The sequence below is a fragment of the Labrus mixtus genome, chromosome 24 (assembly GCF_963584025.1).
Source record: "Labrus mixtus chromosome 24, fLabMix1.1, whole genome shotgun sequence".
Lineage (NCBI taxonomy): Eukaryota > Metazoa > Chordata > Actinopteri > Labriformes > Labridae > Labrus > Labrus mixtus.
In genome coordinates, this window is record NC_083635.1 from 11,781,754 (window position 1) to 11,800,060 (window position 18,307).

The 18,307-nt window shown below is 41.4% G+C and overlaps 1 protein-coding gene across 1 annotated transcript; it reads right to left on the bottom strand.

Annotated features, from left to right (window-relative positions):
- Window positions 1-208: 208 nt before the first annotated feature.
- mdka (midkine a) lies at window positions 209-13,594 on the bottom strand. The gene is made up of 5 exons (XM_061032766.1): window positions 13,458-13,594; window positions 3,378-3,457; window positions 2,115-2,282; window positions 989-1,150; window positions 209-833 (listed from the first exon to the last, which is right to left on the bottom strand). The coding sequence occupies exons 2-5, from the start codon at window positions 3,454-3,456 to the stop codon at window positions 805-807; spliced, it is 438 nt and encodes a 145-aa protein (XP_060888749.1). The 5' UTR covers window position 3,457; window positions 13,458-13,594; the 3' UTR covers window positions 209-804.
- Window positions 13,595-18,307: the final 4,713 nt, after the last annotated feature.

The following is an 18,307-nucleotide window of genomic DNA, read 5'->3' on the forward strand; positions in this document are numbered from 1 at the left end:
TGAATCATTTTGAATCAATAGATTCTGAATTGCATCGTGACCCCAAGAATCGAAATCTAATCTTGAGAACCCCAAAGATTCCCAGCCCTGCTTGGGATGAACTCGTTCAGTCACAGGAAAGTTTAATATAAAAAACACCTGAGGGGTTTAATATCAGTGAAAATGTTGAATGCTGAGACGTCTGAAATGAGACAAAAAGGAGACAAAGTCCAACTCAAGCCTTTATTTTGATAAACAAAAGAAAAAAAAGGAGAAATACTTTTGCAGTAAAACCTTCTAAAGAGTGAAAGAAAAAAGTCTAAAGTGAGAGAATATTGAACAATATTCAGTTTAAAAAGAAAGTAAAGTGAATTCATGAAACTAGAATTCAAACTGCAAATGGATCTACAAGAAGCTATGTTAGTTTGAGCTCGTAAAAGTGTTGATCCTTGGCTGGAGTTATCGAACCAGGAACCAAACTTTAAAAGAAACCATTTGTGTGTGGATGCACCCGACACGTCCAAGATTATCTAAAAGATCCAGTCCAAAAGCAAACGGAAATCTTGGGAGTTTAAAAAAAGCTCCTTCCAAGTGGTGGAGGCGATGCCCGGATGCATTTATTCAACAAAAGATTTGGCAGTGATACGACACAGAAAGCCTTAAAGAGAATATTTTGAATGATATTGTTGCACAGATCCATTTCTCTGTGGTTGAGGAAGCCTGAATAATAATGCATGAAGAGAAATGCTATGAAAGTAAACGTCGGGGTCGCTGAACAGTCATTGAACAGCTGGTTGTGTTCGTCCCTCGAGCTTCTTCGCTCCTCTAGTTCCCCTTGCCTTTTCTCTTCTTTCCTGAAAGGAAGAGAAAACAGACGCATGAATATCACTCTGCATTAATTAATCTGATTTAAAAAAGGAGCACATCCAAAAACACAGCTGCTGAAATGCAGCACGCATCACTGATGGTTCCTCTCCACTGATGAAGAGGAAGTAATGGTCGGTCTAACCTTTGTTTTTTGATTTGGTTTTTCCAGGGCACGGCTTGGAGACGGTGATGGTCTGCTGACACTCGGCGTTAAACAGAGCCTTCTTCAGGGTCCCTGTTCTGGTCCGCAGGTCAGTCTGTTGATCACACTCTCCCCAGCTCACAAACCGATACTTACAGTCAGCTAAACCAGAGAGAGAAGAGGAGGAGACAAACAGGAGAAACTTTAAAATCAGGATTTAACTTGTGTAAGTCAGTTTATTTTGATCAGAGTGAAGGACGTATTGTTGTCAAGATAACAGATTTTAAAACTTTGAGCAATACCGACACCTGTTTCAATACCACTAAAGAAAAATAGAAGTCCTAGACACACAATGTTGGATCATTTCTTGGTTTTAATCACCAGAAATTGCAGACAAACTCCTGCACGCCGACTCAATTGCACAAAAAACTTTTGCAGCCTTTTTTTTGTGCAACTTTGGACAGTGTGCAGGAGTGTCAGCTTTACACCTGTTCCTTTGAAAAGACGAGTCAGACTAGCGTTTCCACCGCCAGCTGAAGTCCCGCCCCTTCTTGATTTTGATTTGTTGGTGAGGGAGAAGTGACATTGACGGGCGCTTACTGCATGATTGCATAGCGCTAACATAAAACACCAAACAGTAAAAGAAAAAAAAACACAGAGTAGTGCAGAATGAATCGGTTTAAGTTCCAACAGATAACCTCGACCTGCAGAGGGTTTAATGCTCTGGTAAAAGAGAAAAATGTGATAAAATCCAAAGTAAACCCCAAAGCGTGATGCTTAAAAAACTGACTATTTTAAGTTCAAGCTGCAAGCTGAGTACAGTCTGCAATTTTGGGAATAAAATATTTAAATTCCACCACAAAAACCAGACAAAATAATTTGCTCCCCTCCAGCTCCGCAGAGATTATTAATGCAGGGCTACTTCACAGGGTTGCATCACATATTGCAGGTGTTTGTTGTTGTTTTCTCCTCCTCTCAGACTGTGGAGTCATTCAGTGTCAGTGAGATGTGTGATGAAAACAAGAGCAAAGGTTTACACTGAGCGCAGAGTCGACTTTCAGATTCATTAAATCTTATCATTTTATCGTTCAGTGGAGCTGTAGAGGTGTGTGTGCTGGCATGTTACCTCCAAATTCCTTTTTCCAGTTGCACGGCACTTTACATTTCATCTTCTTGGTCTGCTGGTCACACGACCCCTCTCTAAACCCGGCTCCACAGTCCCCGTTGCTAGGGACACAGTTGCCATAGCGCCAGTCGGTGCATCCTGACCCGGTCGGGGAGGGTTTGTTTTTCTCTGTGGATGGAATAAATATTTATTTCACAGTTATTTCAGACACGCATAGTTTCAATATTTTATAGACATGAAATATCACTTTCAAAGAGAAGCCTGAGCCGCCCAGTTGGACCAGTCTGCAGGTGACAGGTGCTTACTGGGAGCTGTGGGTGTCAAAAAAGCGCTTTTAACCACTCGGGTGTTCAGTGATATTCAACTGAGCTGCACTTATTAAAGGCCAGGTGCAAACATTGTGAGTTACCGTATGAACCATCAATCATTTAATGTTTTTATTATGGCTCTCAGCATGAACTAGTTAAACTCGATTACTCTCCTGCTATTTTGTCCCTTCAGGCTCACCGTAGATAGTCGTCCTCAGTGTCTCCCTGTAGTCTCAGTGATGTAAAAGAAGGACACTGCTGAAACAGGAAGGACCACTTCCTGTTTCTGTGCTTTACTTCATGTCCTAACCTTCCATCTACAAGAGGCTCTTTTTCAAAATAAAAGCACACAGCAAGTAAAGTAATCTAAGCTTAAGCTAGGGCAACATTTCAAAATAAAAGCCTGACAAAAACTGTTTTGAAAAGCAAAATGATCGAATTTCAATAACTTGATTGAAAATAGGATTAATGCCGATTAATAAAAAAATATAATTTATCAGCTCTAGTTTTTATTAATGCAACCACAAGTGAGTTATTCTGGCATTTATTCATTGTCTGGTCTATCAGAAGCAGGACTTGGGATGTGTTTTTCAGGGGGAAAGGGGCTGAAAGTATTTTTCTTTACATATCAATGTGTATTTCATACGACAGGTGTTAGGAGAGTGATGCACTCTGTCTTACTTGCAATGAACTAACTGGCAATGTCACACTTTAGGCATAAGTCAGCGCCCCCAGTTTGGGCCCCCCCAAGTCATAAAAGTCTGGACACGCCCCTGATACCAGAGAGAAATGGTCTCATTTACTTTTATATATATAAATAAATATGTGTGTGTGTGATGAAATCGGCTTTGTTTTGATTTGGGGATATATATATGAAGTTGACTCGATAGGACTCGACAGGTCAAACTCATAAAGTGAGAGAGCGTGACGGACAGGAGAGAGCAGAAATTCTCACCTTTCTTGTTTTTCCCTCCGGCTGCAGCGACAGACACAGCGACTAAAAACAGCAGCGGCAGAAGAAGAGCAGCCCGCATCCTGCACAAACACACACACACACACATCAACATTAAAGTGTTGCACATACAGGACCACAATTAGTGAACCATTAAGTGTTGACCCTCACCATGAGGGATTTAATGGGAAATCATTATCTGCTGTAAAGACATCCAGTTCAGAAATGTGGATAAAATCACATCATCATCATTCTAAATGTTTATCTCGTTATTGGAACAAACCAAACTGACCTTGGTTAAAACATCCATTCATTTTTAATTCAAAGGGTTTATTTATTTGCATGAACGTTTCAGGAACAAAGTAGAAGAAAATACAGTTTAAAATTGAATTAAATAAAGTCGTTTGTGAAACTATCCAGATTATATCAGGAGAACAGGAAACATGCAGCAGCAGGTTCATTAGAGCATGGAGATGGTAGAGGTGGCGTGCAGACAGTCTGTGGTCGTGCAGCGATCACAGGGAATAAACGCTCCAGGTGAATTCTCCTGATTATATCCTGCTGTGTTCTCACATCAGCTCTCTCTGACTTTCTGCAGAATAAACACGAGGAGGCTGGAGGAGGAACTCCGGGTGAAGTCTCCACACATGCAGCTCCTCCGGGAAATATCAGGACTTATTTAGGAGTTTTCTGTAAGTATGAAAGGCCTATTATAGACCATCAACATGTCAGGGTGCATGCAATTTGTCAGCATTTTATACTCAGGACTCAACCAACTTTTAAGATTAAAAAATAGGAATTAAAAGTGTATCTGATACTGAGGTACTGATACTCAAGTCAACAACTTAAAAATTGTGATTCAAAGAAAATAGTTTCCCACACAATCCCAAACTCGAGTATAATTCTAAACAACACACGCACTATATGAGAAGAACCATAAAGCTCAAAACATTATCAGCCTTTCTTAAAAGTATTTTTTTTTAAAGCATAATAAACGAGCGAGCAGAGCTGCTGGAGTGAATGTTTCACACGCCAACCAGCCCGCAATTATGCACTGCTGCTCTAATAACCTGTCCAGGGACTCAGCTGAAAAAGCTTCCCATGAGAGAACCCCTCCGAGCTTCTCCAGGATCAACTGAAGCAGCAACGGGGTGTAAAAAAGAAGAGATATATTTATGCCTGTAAAGCTCAAATTATAGAGACCTTGGTCTAGATCAGATACTCAGGAGGAGTTTTTTCAATGATGTAACTGATTAGACAAAATTAGGTCTGCAAAGTGAGCTGTTGTAACTTATTTTTAAGTGCAGAAGAAGGTACTAATGATGAAACTTAAAGCTCCCTAATGTGGCTTCTGTTTCCACCACCGAGGCCTCAGGGGTGGAAGGTGAGGTCATCGTGGTCGTGTCCGGAAAGAGTCAACAGTGAGGCTCTCTCAGGTTAGAGGTTAATTACAGCCTGCTGAAGTCGCTCTCAGTGAGAAGCTGAATGAAGGGCAGCTGAACCAGGTCTCCAGAGACCACATACAGGGATTAATGATCCTCATCCCTGGTGTCCCTTTTTTAATGATACATGCAAATCCCGTGTTTTAGTTTCCTCTAGTACATAGTAGAATTAAATTTTTTATCTTTTCAATGTGCTTATGGTGCCGATGGTGGTGGCTGGGCGTCAGCGACATCAGGTGATAGAAGTGTCAGGTCACCAAATGATGCGTTTCATTCGATTCCAGAAGTCGGATATTAGGAGTTGCTTGTCAGGTGGGCCTGAAGTTGGAACAGCAACTCGGAAACTTGAAGGAACTTCAGTAGCCCAAGTTAAACCCAACATGGCCGCTCTGTTTTTCACCACTGAACCACAACAGAGACACGAGCAAGTGGACAAGAGATGCAATAATAACTACAGATAATAAAGAACAGTTTTATTTATTTCTGACCTGAAAGCTGCCCCACAGTTTCCCTCTGCTTCAGTGTAGATAACGTAAAGCTTCCATAGACTGGAGTGGAACATTTGCTTTCACCTCGCCAGCAGTTTAAGGCTTAGTGTCTACCGGAATCAGCTGAGCTGGTTTGTTCTTATTAAAACTTTTCTGCCTTTATGCTAATTGTGTTTTTGGCTGGAAGTTTGATACAACAAATGCAGGTTTTACCTCAAATCTGAACGGAAAAGAAGGCCAACAAAGAGTGCATTCAGCTGTGAAATCATCAACTGTGAAAACCCAATTTCTTCATGTGTGCACCTCGTTTCATTAAATATACAGTATTTTCCTGGTGGGCCTTTTATAACCGTGTCCCTGGTGGCTCATAGTTAGCTCTGCGGGCTGCAGCGTTAGCAGAGGAAACATGTTACAGAGCACACACCATGTTAGAGAGCAGCGCACAATGAGGGCAGTGCGTCCTGATTAATACGACCAATTACGTGCATGTTGAATTTTTTATGTCAGCCGCTGGAAAGAGTTGAAAATGCACCACAAATCTCACAGTTTTTATCATTCTGCGAGCAGAGCTGTCGAAAATCAATACTTTGTTCGGATGCAAAAAACACAACAAACCCTGGATTTAAACACCCACAAGGGAGAGAAACGTCTGAAAGAATGTAAAGTAGAAACAGAAGAGATGCACAGGTTCATTATAAGTCAAGTTTAAAGTAAACTAACTTGGATGAGACTGATGAGATGGAGATGCCGCCCACATGAAAAGTAAAGACAGAGAAAAGAAAGAAAGAACAGTCTGACATAAGCCTTTTATCCATAATACACAATCTCATTTTCAGTGAAGTCAGTGACCGAGAAACACACACACACTGCGAGCAACACCGCGGGGCTTCTCTGTATGAACGTGCGTGGGTGCAAGTGTGTTTGTGCAATTCAACAAAAGCAGAGAGAGAGAAGAGACTTGTTGGATGGCAGGTCATCTCTCCGTTCTGCATGATTTTATTCCTGCTAATGTTTGTTTCTATTTTCACAAACGTGTCTATGCATTTGGTAAACCTGGTCGTAACCCTGACCTCGGATTGATTCAAATGTACCACCGCTTCTCCCGATGTCCCTCCTAATTGTCTGTAATGATTCCTTTTTATACTTGAATATTCTCAATTTCAACACTTCAAAACAGGAACCGCCCTCTGACCTCATGATTGACACCTAATGTGATCAATTATGACCAGCCAGCAATAGCCAATGAGAACCTGAGTGGTGCCTTCCCCTGTTCTGGGTTATCTATACCAGGCCAATTGAACGCGACTGTGCCGATGACTGAGGTTTCTGGTAGCCAATGAGATTCTGAACATGTGGATATGTTGCTTCATTCAATAACTCGCATCCTAAAAGCAGGAAGAGCGTCTCTAACTCCACACAGGCCGTGAACTGAAAAAAATCAACGTATCCTCAAACAAAGCGTTCCTATCATGTCTTGCAGGATTTTTTCAACACATTTCTATCAGAGTCCAAACGGTTCTGGTCTCCTGGTTGTTGGTTACTGCAGTTCAGCATCTGTTTCAAGGCACCTTTTCACCTCTGTCTAATAAGTCTTTAATGAGAAACAGTCTGCTTCATTAGATCGAGGCAGGAGAAGTAATTGGTTAAGTTTAAGGAAACAAGACGAGGGTTAAAATAATAACAGAAGGTTGACTTTTTGTTCCACACAGGACGTGAATCCAGGTCGTGCGTTGATTTACCCCCAGCTGCCTCACAAAGTGGACAACTAATCCTTCGACTACCTCGCCTGCTTCCCCGTCAGGTAAGAACTTAAAATGTGTTTACTATCTGTAGGTAATAGTCGACTTCCAGTAGCTCACTTTTCTTAAACGACTAATCTATCAGATTTGGAGCTTTGATTTCAGAGACAGACAAATATGAAAGAAAGCACACAAAATATGTTTATCTGCCATCCTCAATATTTGTCAGAAAAGCATTTTATGAATCTCAGGTTAGCCGATATGTCGCTTCCGCTTCATCCGTTCTTCTTATTTATTACCATAAATTCTGAATTTTCCGACGTGTTCGCTGTGAATGCTCTGATCCAATAACCATGAGAATGTGATTTATTGTGCGCCCTTACAGATAATTACATTCTACATGTAGTTGCTTAAACATTTATCAGTTCTTTCCCAGCCACCCTTAAAAAACAGAAGTCTTAATCTGACCTCTCAGTGTGGTAACGGTTACCTTTCATGACATAAAGAGAAATATTGTTGATTTTGTGAAAGCCCCCTTTAAGAAATCAGGATTGCTCATTGCTGAAATGTTTGTCCACAACCTGATGGGATGATTTATAAAGGACTGGGCTAGAACCCAGTTACAACCCCCACCCTCGCTACACTCTCCGGACTTGTTAGTGAGTTCCCAGAGGACCCTCTGCTGCAGAGGATTAGCTTGTATAACAGGTTTAACTCTGAAAATATTGTTGCATATTGTTGTGCCAGCTCTGGCTTAGTTTTTATCCTGCGTCTGGTGCTTGTCTTTGTGTTTGGCAGCAAGGTGCTCGGGCTAATCAAAACTTTGCACACCTTGATTCCCTCACGCTGAAAGTCTGCAAATCAAGCTAGAAGCATTGGAGTCGTTTTGGACTGTGACCTAAATATAGACAGCCATGAAGACAATGAAGCCCAGGGCCACCTTAAGATAATAGAGTGTAAAGACTTCTTCTTCTGGGTTTTTTTTTTGTAGGTTTTTGTTATTTTTCATGCAGTTTTAGGGAGGTATGTGTGTGTATTTGTGTATTTGTGTATTTGGCGCTGGTCAAATGTTATGCTCATCTTAGTTCAGCCAACTACCACTAGTGGGGGCTGTAGCCATAGACTGCCTGTAGCTCCGGTTAATGGGCCTGCTCTCTGTGCTCTACTACCCAGATGTAAACATTGGCTGTATGTTGATCTGGAAAATGGAGTTAAAGTTTTTTGTAGGTTGTGTCACATTAAACTGGAATGTTTAACTGAGTGATGCATGATCAAAATCAGCACGTTTACCTGCAGGAAGGACTGAAGGCTGGCGGTGCTAAAACGGCTAACGTTAGCCACATCTGGAAATTACATCGGGTACCCCCAGACAATTTTGAATAACTAGATTTCCGTTTAACTGACTATGGAGTTAGTCGGCTGGGAACATCCCTAGTTTTAGGATTCTTTAGAAGTCCTTTTTCTTATTTCTTGTAAGCCTCCTTAAAGCGGTGGGAATTCTGAAATATGAATGACTTTGCTTTCCCTGTCATAGTTAAACTGCAGAGGAAACTTGCATCGTGAAGACTCAATTAATTGATTGATCTGTTTCCTTAGTTTGGTCATTTCACATATCAGACTGTTGTCTGTAGATTTAAATCAGAATCTGTTGACACCCACAAAGCCCCTGTGCAAAACATTTGCAGAGTTTTAGAGTCTTAAACTCCTTTTTAATTCTTGAAGATGTTTTTTTTTTTTTTCAAACTTTGTTGATCGCCTCAGAGACAAACTCAACACTTGGAGTCGCTTTGATATCAATCATCTTGTGTATAGTCAGAGGATAAAAGATATAATGAGAGAGAGATTTTTAAAGATGTAAAAAAACAATCTATTGTAGACGCTGTGGGAATGTGAATTTTTGCGCTAACAGAGAGAGAGAAAAAAAACCTGGTCAACCGAGAGAGAAAACTGAAAACTCCCTGAAGTGACTGTCTTCTCTCTGCTCTGATTATCTCTGTCAGTGCCGAGAGGTCCATAAGAGAAAAAAAAACAAGAGTAAAAACAATCCTGAAACCACGCTCTCTGACTTCCTTACAAACATGAAAGCAGACAAAGGAAAGATTTCTTCGGGGTCAGGTTGATATGAGACGTTATTTCCGCTGGACTGAGTTTGTCTTAGAAAGAGAACGAATGAGTGCTTCCTTTCCTCCTCAGTGACCGAAATTAAACGAGGAAATAACCAGTGGAAAACGTTTCTGTGACTCTGAATACTTACTGTAAACTGGGAAACCCCATGTGAGTTACTGGGAACAGGAAAATATAAATACAACTTTGAACTGAAAGGTTGTCATCAAATTGAATTCACATGAAATATAAAAGTTTGTTTGTAAGACCTCTCATTGATTAGCCTGTAGACTTCCAGGGACTTGATGAATGAAGCTTTCTCTCTTTTGCATTTTTCTGTCCTTGTGTATTAAATACATCGTTTTCTTGTCTTTGTGATTTAAATTCCGGCTGGCTGGCTGCAGAACTTTTTTTTTTTCCTCTTTTGACCACAAATTAATCAGACATAAAACCCTCGACAGTCGTTGAAAGTTTTCAGAGAAAGCAAGGCCAAAAAGAGCTTTCTGTTCAGTCTGAATGCATCATTGGAAAGTTTGTGTTATGCACGATATTTTCAAGGGTTAGCGTAGCACGAAGGCCTGATCCTGTCTGTTTTGTGTAAAGAATTTTAGGCCATTGATTTTGACCTCAACGTTAGAGAATTTAAAGCCCTGTCCAGCTTCATACCGCCAAATTAAATGTAGAGGTGTCTGCAGCAAACAGCCAGGATTAACACAAATAACCTTTAATTTTAATGTCTGCAGAGCCGACATTTAGCACAGACCGAGCTCTGATCTGACACCACCAAGAGTCGAAACACACACACACACACCCGCACACACACACCCGCACACACGCGCGCGCACAGTCAGGGCATAATGAAAATGCTGACAGGAAGAATTTCTGCACCATGTTCTTTTTTTGATCTGAATAAGTGTGCTGTGAAAGGGACTAATTTCATCCACAGCCACCAGAGTTTGGGGTTTGGATTCTGACAAAATTATTAAAAAGGAGGTCGGGGATAAGGGCTGGAGAGCTGGCGAATCTGTGTGCGTGTGCGTGATGCTGTTGACTCTGTAATTAGGGATTTCGGAAAGCAGCCGTGCGGAAATGACTTTTTATACGTCCCTGTTTGACCCACTAACTTCGCCGCAGACAGACCACAGAGACAGAGAGAAGACATGACGTTCTGATCATTAAGTCATATCACTTTTATGGATGTTTTCCAGTTAGCTTCCTCGTGTCCATCTAAACAATTTTATAGCTACAAAAATGAAGTTCAGGAGTCGATATGCCATTTGGTAGAATGTCTAACCACTCAACTGAAGCAATTCATAACCAGATAAAACGTGGACGGAGGACCAAAAGGCTAGGTTCTACTTCAATACATTTTGCTTAATTTTGACGTTTGACTGAATTTTCTGATTGAATATTTACCCAACCTTCCCCAACCTGTTACACGATGTTGAGAGAATCATCCCCTTTGTGTGTTTCCTGCTGAGTCAGAGCGAGCATCAACATCTGGAATTAGTCAGGCCCTCCTTAAAGGTGCTCAGAGTTTACAGTGAGACCACAGTAGTTCAAATTAACTGAGGTTTAAACCCCACTGTGTGCAGACCGTCCTGTGTCACTTCCAGAACTAATGAATTCACCGACCACAAGCTCAGACTTCATCGTTCTCCACTCAGACAGCCGTGACTCAACGCTTCCTGCAGCTGGTTCACACTGAAAGCCTTCCAGTAAACAGAGGGATTGCGTACTTTGATTTCCTGCAAGGTTTTTTATTAATGTGAAACATCTGTGTGATAAACATTTGTCTGTTATCACGGCTAAAAGTTCAACCATCAGTCTTAATGTGGAACTATCCTGCACTCCTTCTAATGGCCAGCAGAGGGCGACTCCGCTGGTGGCATTAAGGTGTTTTTTAGATTTTTAAATAAGTCTGCTCGTCAGTTGATTTATTCCCTCGGTTCTACACAGTATGATGTTCTTTTAGTGGATTATGGTCCCGTTAAGAGTCACAGAGACCAGGAGGAGTGATTGACAGGTGGTTGGGGTGCAAAGCCAAGAGACTTAAAACCTGCCTCAGCTCCAGCTCTCAGCTTGTCTTTAGGTTGACTGCAGCATTTCCAACATGGTGGCGGCTGCCGATGAGCCTCCGGCGCCCCCTGCAGGACGCCACTCAGGCTTCGTCCATTAATATTTAAAGTCAGTGGTTGCAATAGAAATAATTCTTGTTCAGTGTTTCATTTGTTGTATTCAGATTCACTCTGAGGACTCACTTTCTCCAGATTTTGATGAAAAAAATTGTAGTTTTTTTCCAGTCAAAAATGACCAGAGTTAAGGTCGGCTGCAGATTAGATGCTAATCCCGCCCAGTTCTACCCTCTTGCCCATATATGGTCACCTCTTTCTCCAAAAGCTTCAGAACAGGAGTCCGCAAACCAACGGATGACAACATAGTGGTTTTAAGTAGGAAAAGTTTTAGATTTGATAAATTCTACTCCCCTAAATCTGAATAAACTGATTTTTACTTGAACAAAAACCTGTAGATGTAACCCCGAGACATGCATCCCTCTGAGGTGAGTCCTCTACCTGAGGATTTATTACCGTGAACACGAGCGTAAATTACAGCAGACTTGGCTCGTAAACACTCACTTTGGGAGCCGTAACAGTTTGAACAATTAACTTTTATTGAGCTGCATCTGTCTTCCTCTCTGCTCCACTTTGTAGCTGCAGCTCGCCCGCCTGTGTCAGCAGAACTAAGCTAATAATAATTATCTTTAATTCTCCCAACCGTGCGCTTGTATGTCTGCCCTTTCTACCTCCGGCTTTCCCTCTCCTTCTCACACACACACAAACACACAAACACACACACACAAACTGGAAATGCCCCAAATACTAAAAGCAAAACACAACGAAGCCTTTTTTTTTTTTATCAGCAGGAAGCAAAAACGTCCACTTCTAACCGTAAAAATATGCTAAAGTAGCTAAACTGCTGCCTCTGCATCCATAAACGTCCACGCCTCTCCTCTACAGTAAAAACACAACACACACACACACACACACACACACACACACACACACACACACACACACACACACACACACACACACAGCATACATCATGTAAAAAAAAGAGCTTTAGCTGCAGTATTTTGGAGTTAGAGTTGTGGGGAGAGTGCTCCGATTCTGGCACAGGAAATGGGACAATTACATAAAGACTAATAAAACCCGGTGGGCAGATTATCAGCAGCGAACACAAAGGGTTAGAGAAACAGCAGAAGAAGAGTTTACAGCTCATATAGTTGGACTTAAATGTGAAATTAGATTTATTTTTTTTAATATCGTGTGTTTATTTTTAGAACTGTACTCTGCATGCTCAGAGAGAAAAACACAGAAATCCTTCAGTTAGAGAAAGGGAAGCATCTTTTTTTTTTAAACGGTCTAACGGGCAGTTTTTATACCTGATTCTAAATTAAAAGGCAGAGTTGGTCATTTCCTCCAGATCCACTTTTTTTAAAGATTCTGGTGTAAATTGTCTTTAGGTCCTGACAGAAATTAATAACTCATGTTCTCTAAAAAATAAAACAAAGAGAATCCATCATCTGTATCAGTTTGTAAGCCTCTAAACACTTCCACCAATGTCTGCCACGAGGTACCAATCTGATGAACCAATCACACGCCTCCCTGTCTCCCTGCTCGCTCTCTACCTCTTGTGCGTCACCGATGACGGAGTTTATACTGTGAGTTTGTCGTTGGCCGTTTTAAGTAAGGCTGTGCGTCTTCACTGGTCCCATGATGATCATCCTCCACTTTTAGAGTACTGCACATGGCAACGTTTTCCTCAAAGAAGACGAGTAGTTGGATAAATATGAACTCCAGTAGAAAGTCAAAATCAACTTATGTCTTTACATCATAAACCTAAAATTAAAAGACTTTAATGGTCCGGGTGCAGCTGAAAAAACTCCCAAGCAACAATCGATTCATTTAAAAAGACAGTTTAAAAAGTTTGTGTGGAAATGCATTTTAAAAGAGAATTATCAGAGATCAATTAGATTTATTTTAGAGATGCACGTTTTGATGATTTTACTCAGAAATCCTCAATTTCTGGATCTGAATGAAAACATTTAGAGGAGTTAATGACTCTTCATCATTCAGGGGTCGATTCAAAGCTACGAGCAGAACTTGTAGTTTCATGCTTCACAATAATAAACACAGAGTAGAGAAAGACAAACTCGCTCGTTGACGGAGTTTCTTTGTCGTTAATCAGAAATCACACTTCAGAAAATGTCATGCAAAGACTCGTATGTGAAACTTTAAAGTTACTTACGTGTTTACCGGTGTGTTGCAGAGAGTCTCTGAGGAGAAAAGTTCTCTCTCTCTGTCTGTGTTTCTCTTGTTTCCTGTGTGTCTCCCTCATGCACCTCCCCTCACCCCTCACCCCCTGCTTTTGTCTCCCAAACCAGTTCATTCTGGTCACATTAGCCCCGTTCACCCCTCGCCCTCAAACACACACACACACACACACACCAACACACACACAGTGAATCATGTACAGCAGGTCAGACAGTGGTAACATTTTCCACAAACTCCCGTCTACAACTTCACTTTCTGTCGATTTAAAGATCCACATCAGCAAACGCTTAAAAACACACTCGCACCGCGGCGAGGAGAATCCCCTTTTCAGCTTTTGTTGTCTCTTTGATCGTTGTGTATTCCGTCTTATCGCTGCAGACTGAATCTATTCACGCCTCGGCTTTCATCTTATACCCATAATTTGGAAGTCGATCTACATCAAGGGGGAGCAGAGGCAGAAAACACAGCAGGAAAAACAGCAGAGAGAATAACAGTTTTTGAAGCTGTAATGTGTCAGAGAAGCTTTGATGGTATTTAAAACAGGCCAAGAGGCATGATGGGAGAGTTTCTTTGAGGTCAGAGCTGCAACTGCTCGCACTATATTTCCAAAATGTCCTCAAACTCAAACGGCCGCAGAGACACAGAAGAGATCCTCGTCTGCAGAGGAGGACACTTCAAAAAGTCTGTTTGACTCTAAATGGGACCATAGATGAACATCATGCTGGGTTAAAGAAGATTTGAAATTAGAGATTGAGACCATGACGTCGTCAGGAAGAGAGTCAGAAACCGACGCTGCAACAGGCTTCAACCTTAACCTCGCTGCACGCCATCAGGAGAAGTGGTACTTGTTAGGGCTGGGCGATATGGACCAAAAGTCATATCTTGATGTTGATTAGCTGAAAGGCGATACTCGATATGTATTTTATTTACAGTGAAAACACATGGGAAAATAAACTACCTGATTGTGAATTTAAAAAGTAATATTATAAAATAAAAAAGTTCCTTAAATACAATAAAAGAGAGAGAGAGGAGGAGCAGGGTGAAGAGGGACAGACATTATCAGTGAGATGAGAAAAAGGTGACCTGGCACCTCTATAATGTTATTTTAATGCAACATAAACTATATCCATATTAACGATATTGTCTTACCCTATATCTTGTTTGAAAATATATCGATATGTCTTAAAAACTCGATATATTTCCCAGCTTTAGTATTTGTTACTGTAGATGTTCTTCTGCTGCTCTGTTGATAAAACAGCTCGATTAAGCTTTATAAATGAGCATAATGGCGTCTGGCAGTGGCAGGGTGTCACCCTCCTGATCAAAGATACAGAAACAACCTCCGATCTGCAGCTTTCATTATTCATGAGGAATCAGCGTCAACGACAGAATGAAGACAGGTTTCACAGCAGCAGCAGCGGCGGCGGCGTGCATCAAATCTCCTCCTCCTTTCTTTTCTGTGCATCTCGCTCGGCCTCTGAAGACACATTACACATGAGCTAAGTGTGTCAAATGTGCGTTGATCTCCGAGTGTCACAGTGTGAATGAGATTAAGCTCCATTGATCCACATTTTCTGCTCTGAGAGGAAACTGCAGCCAAAGAGTGTTTGCATGTATTTTGGTAAAATGTGGACATATCTACAGTCAGATGTAACTGGAGACTCCTTTACGCTCGCAGTTTCTTTGGATAGTTTTCTATTATTTGGTAGGAAGGCGAGCGTTTGGATGTGTTTAAAGGAAGAATGTGTGAATACCTACGACCTTAGTGACGATGGTTTTGTTCTATGAGAGGAGCCGTGTTTGGAGAGACTCTGAGCAGAATCGTTTTAAATATCGCTCTCCAAGAACAGAAACAGATTTTCTTATTGATCGCTGACAGGCTGCTGTATCCTCACACACACACACACACACACACACACACACACAGGGTGATATTTGAAGGTCTCTCTTCAGATCAAACGTATCGATCAGTGTTTTCCGTGGACTTTAATGAGGCCTGCTCTGTTTTCTGACGATAAGTCGACTCTAAAGCTCGGTCTGTCTTTGATTGATTCTCAATAAACGTCGTCCTGTTTAGTCAAACCCTAACCCTATAAACACAGCTGGTGAAAGGTCTGTGTCTTTATGGGAAGAATGAGCGAGGAAAAACCTTTAAAATCTGGATAATTATGTATTAATGATGACAAATTAACGCTGTTCAGAAAGGTCTGATTGATTCCTCTGCTGGGACTGACTCATCATGAGGCAACAACTCAATTAATGGTGATTTAACTTTGTGATAAATAAAGAAGCAAACATCACATTCAACCTCAAGCTGAGGCGGGAAACCGTTACATCCCGCCCACCTGTCAATCATGTCAGCTATGCGCCTAACCAGCCTGTAAACATGTTGATTTATGCTGTAAAAACGGCTTCTTTATTTGTGACCTGCAGTGTTCCTTCAGCCAGCCTCTAGTGGACACTCGATGCATTTTTTTTGCTGCTTGTGTTCACCTGATCATATTTGGGGGCACAGTAGCTCAGTGTGTAGGGTCTTTGGTTAGGTAACAGTAGGGTCGCTGGTTCAAGTCCCACAAGCGGACCAAATGTGGAACATAGTCTGGAAGCTGGAGAAGTGCTAGTTTACGTCTTGAGCCAATTAAAATGTCATCACAGTAATTGTTGTATTATTTTGACACATTTCTTAAAAAGCAGAAAATAACATCCAGCCAGCCGGAGCTTCATTTGAGAAAGACGAGATGTAACCTGCTGCAGAACATGCAAACACATGGAGAAGTGAAAACACGGCTCTGAAGCTTAAATCCACAGGGCGACAGAACAAACCGTTTTGTCTGTTTGCCAATTATTTCTGCAGCCGCTGTGCCGCCCGGTTTATATTCTAATAATGACCCGAACAAAGTTTTTAACCTCCACAAACTTCCCCATTCAATCACTCTCTGAAATAATATTTTAGTCTCCGTCAAAGCAGCATCCAGGAATCCACAAATGAGCTCCGAGTTCAGAGCAGAAGTCTGAACGCTGGCGTCGCCCCGCTCTGCAGAAAACATAAACTCCTGCAGCTTTTCTCACTTCTTCAAATATAAAACCGTTTTTTAATGTTTCACATCGGTGTAGGAAAAATCCACAGTCCCAAAAATAATCACGTCAACATTTGGTCAGTTATTAAAAGTTCACTTTACAGAATATAATTAATTTGAAGTCAAATCCCCGTGGAAAGAAAGAGCTGTAGGTGGTCACTTCAGTTTATGTTCAAACTAACTTTATTTACTTTCATGGGAATAAAAAACGGACGAAGAGAAATGGAGAATAATAGAAGGGTGTGTTACAATCAAGAAAATACATTTGTTCTGTTAAAGAGAGTTACAGATATTTACTGTGCGGCTGCAGTAAAACAATGTAACAGGTAAAAGCTCCATGTAGAAAATCCTGTTTCTTCCTCTCACCTCTGCTTCTCCCTCTTTTTCGCTGCAGGGCTCATCCGAGGCAGTGAGCGTCTTCGTCCCCCCCCCCCCCGGGTGTCTGAGAGCAGAGCCGGGTCAGAGATGGCGTTTGCTGGCTCGACAGGTGAAGGACACGGTGATGGTGTAGCATGTGACTCTTTACCTGATGTTCAAAAGGACGTTGGTGTCCCAGAGTTCAAAGCGTCTCTTTCTTCTGTAGTGTGAGAATATGATTGAAGTGTGGGGAGTATTTGTGTCTTTCTGAGAATGATCTGTGTTTTTTGCAGCTTCTGTACCTCCTGGGTTTCCGTAGCTCCGCCTCTCCCTCCGTCACAGAGATGTCTTCTGGCGGTGAGTTGATCCATATTTTTAGATTTACTGTGAAAAAATAAGTTATTTGAAGCCAGGTGTAAACTGTACGACTACAGGTGAATGTAGACGAGATGTTTGAGTCCTGAGAGGGATTTAGAAATGTCAGGGTGATGCACGACGGCTGATGGTCATTTATCTCTGACCGTTGGGATGATTGTGTGACGTGTAGATCTGATTCTCTGACAGCGGGCGTGTCTGTTAAATCTGTTTTCACCCTCTGATCATGAATGAAGTGATGATCTCCAGATGTCTTGTGTTGGTTGGGGATGAGATACGACTGTAACCCTTGTAAGTTTTTCTTTTTGTGTTGACAGGTGTGAACGCTCCGTCCTGATGTGATTGAGACAGTGTGACCTCTGGGGTCGTGGTCGACATTCAGCTGGTACGGCGTGAGAACATGAACGATGAGTTTTATCTGTCGGTGTCGAGTTTCAAGCTTTGGTGTCAGTTGTTTGTGGAGGTGATTTTGTGAAATGTGAAAGTTGGATACATTTACAGATTCTGACTTTACAAATTGTCCTCAGAGGAACATTTGGTCCCTGGAACTGTTATAAGATAAATGCTATGTGAGAAGTTGTGTTGTTGGGGGGGGGGGGGGCTGCATCAGTGAAAGGTCTCTCCTGGTAGCTTTGAAGCTCTAATCCAACAGACTGTATCAGGTACTCAGACCTCATGTGACTCATTGAACTTCAGCTGTGTTTAAATCTCATGTAACTAACTGCTAAAGTATCCTATGAAGTCTCACATGATCTGAAAACTTCTTGTAATCAATAAAAGATTTTTAACTTTTGTATCGCCTCGTCCCTCTTTGACAAAGTACAACACTATGCTTAACTCGTTTACCCTAACTCTCAGTGACAAGTCTTACTTTTATCATTCAAGTATTTGGGTTTAATTCCGAAGGTATTGATGAGCAGATCAGGCTTTGTACAAATAGGCTTGAAGCTATGATTCACTAATTTACTTACTGCAAAGATTCTGAAGTAAACAAAGTGATCATTTAAATAATATA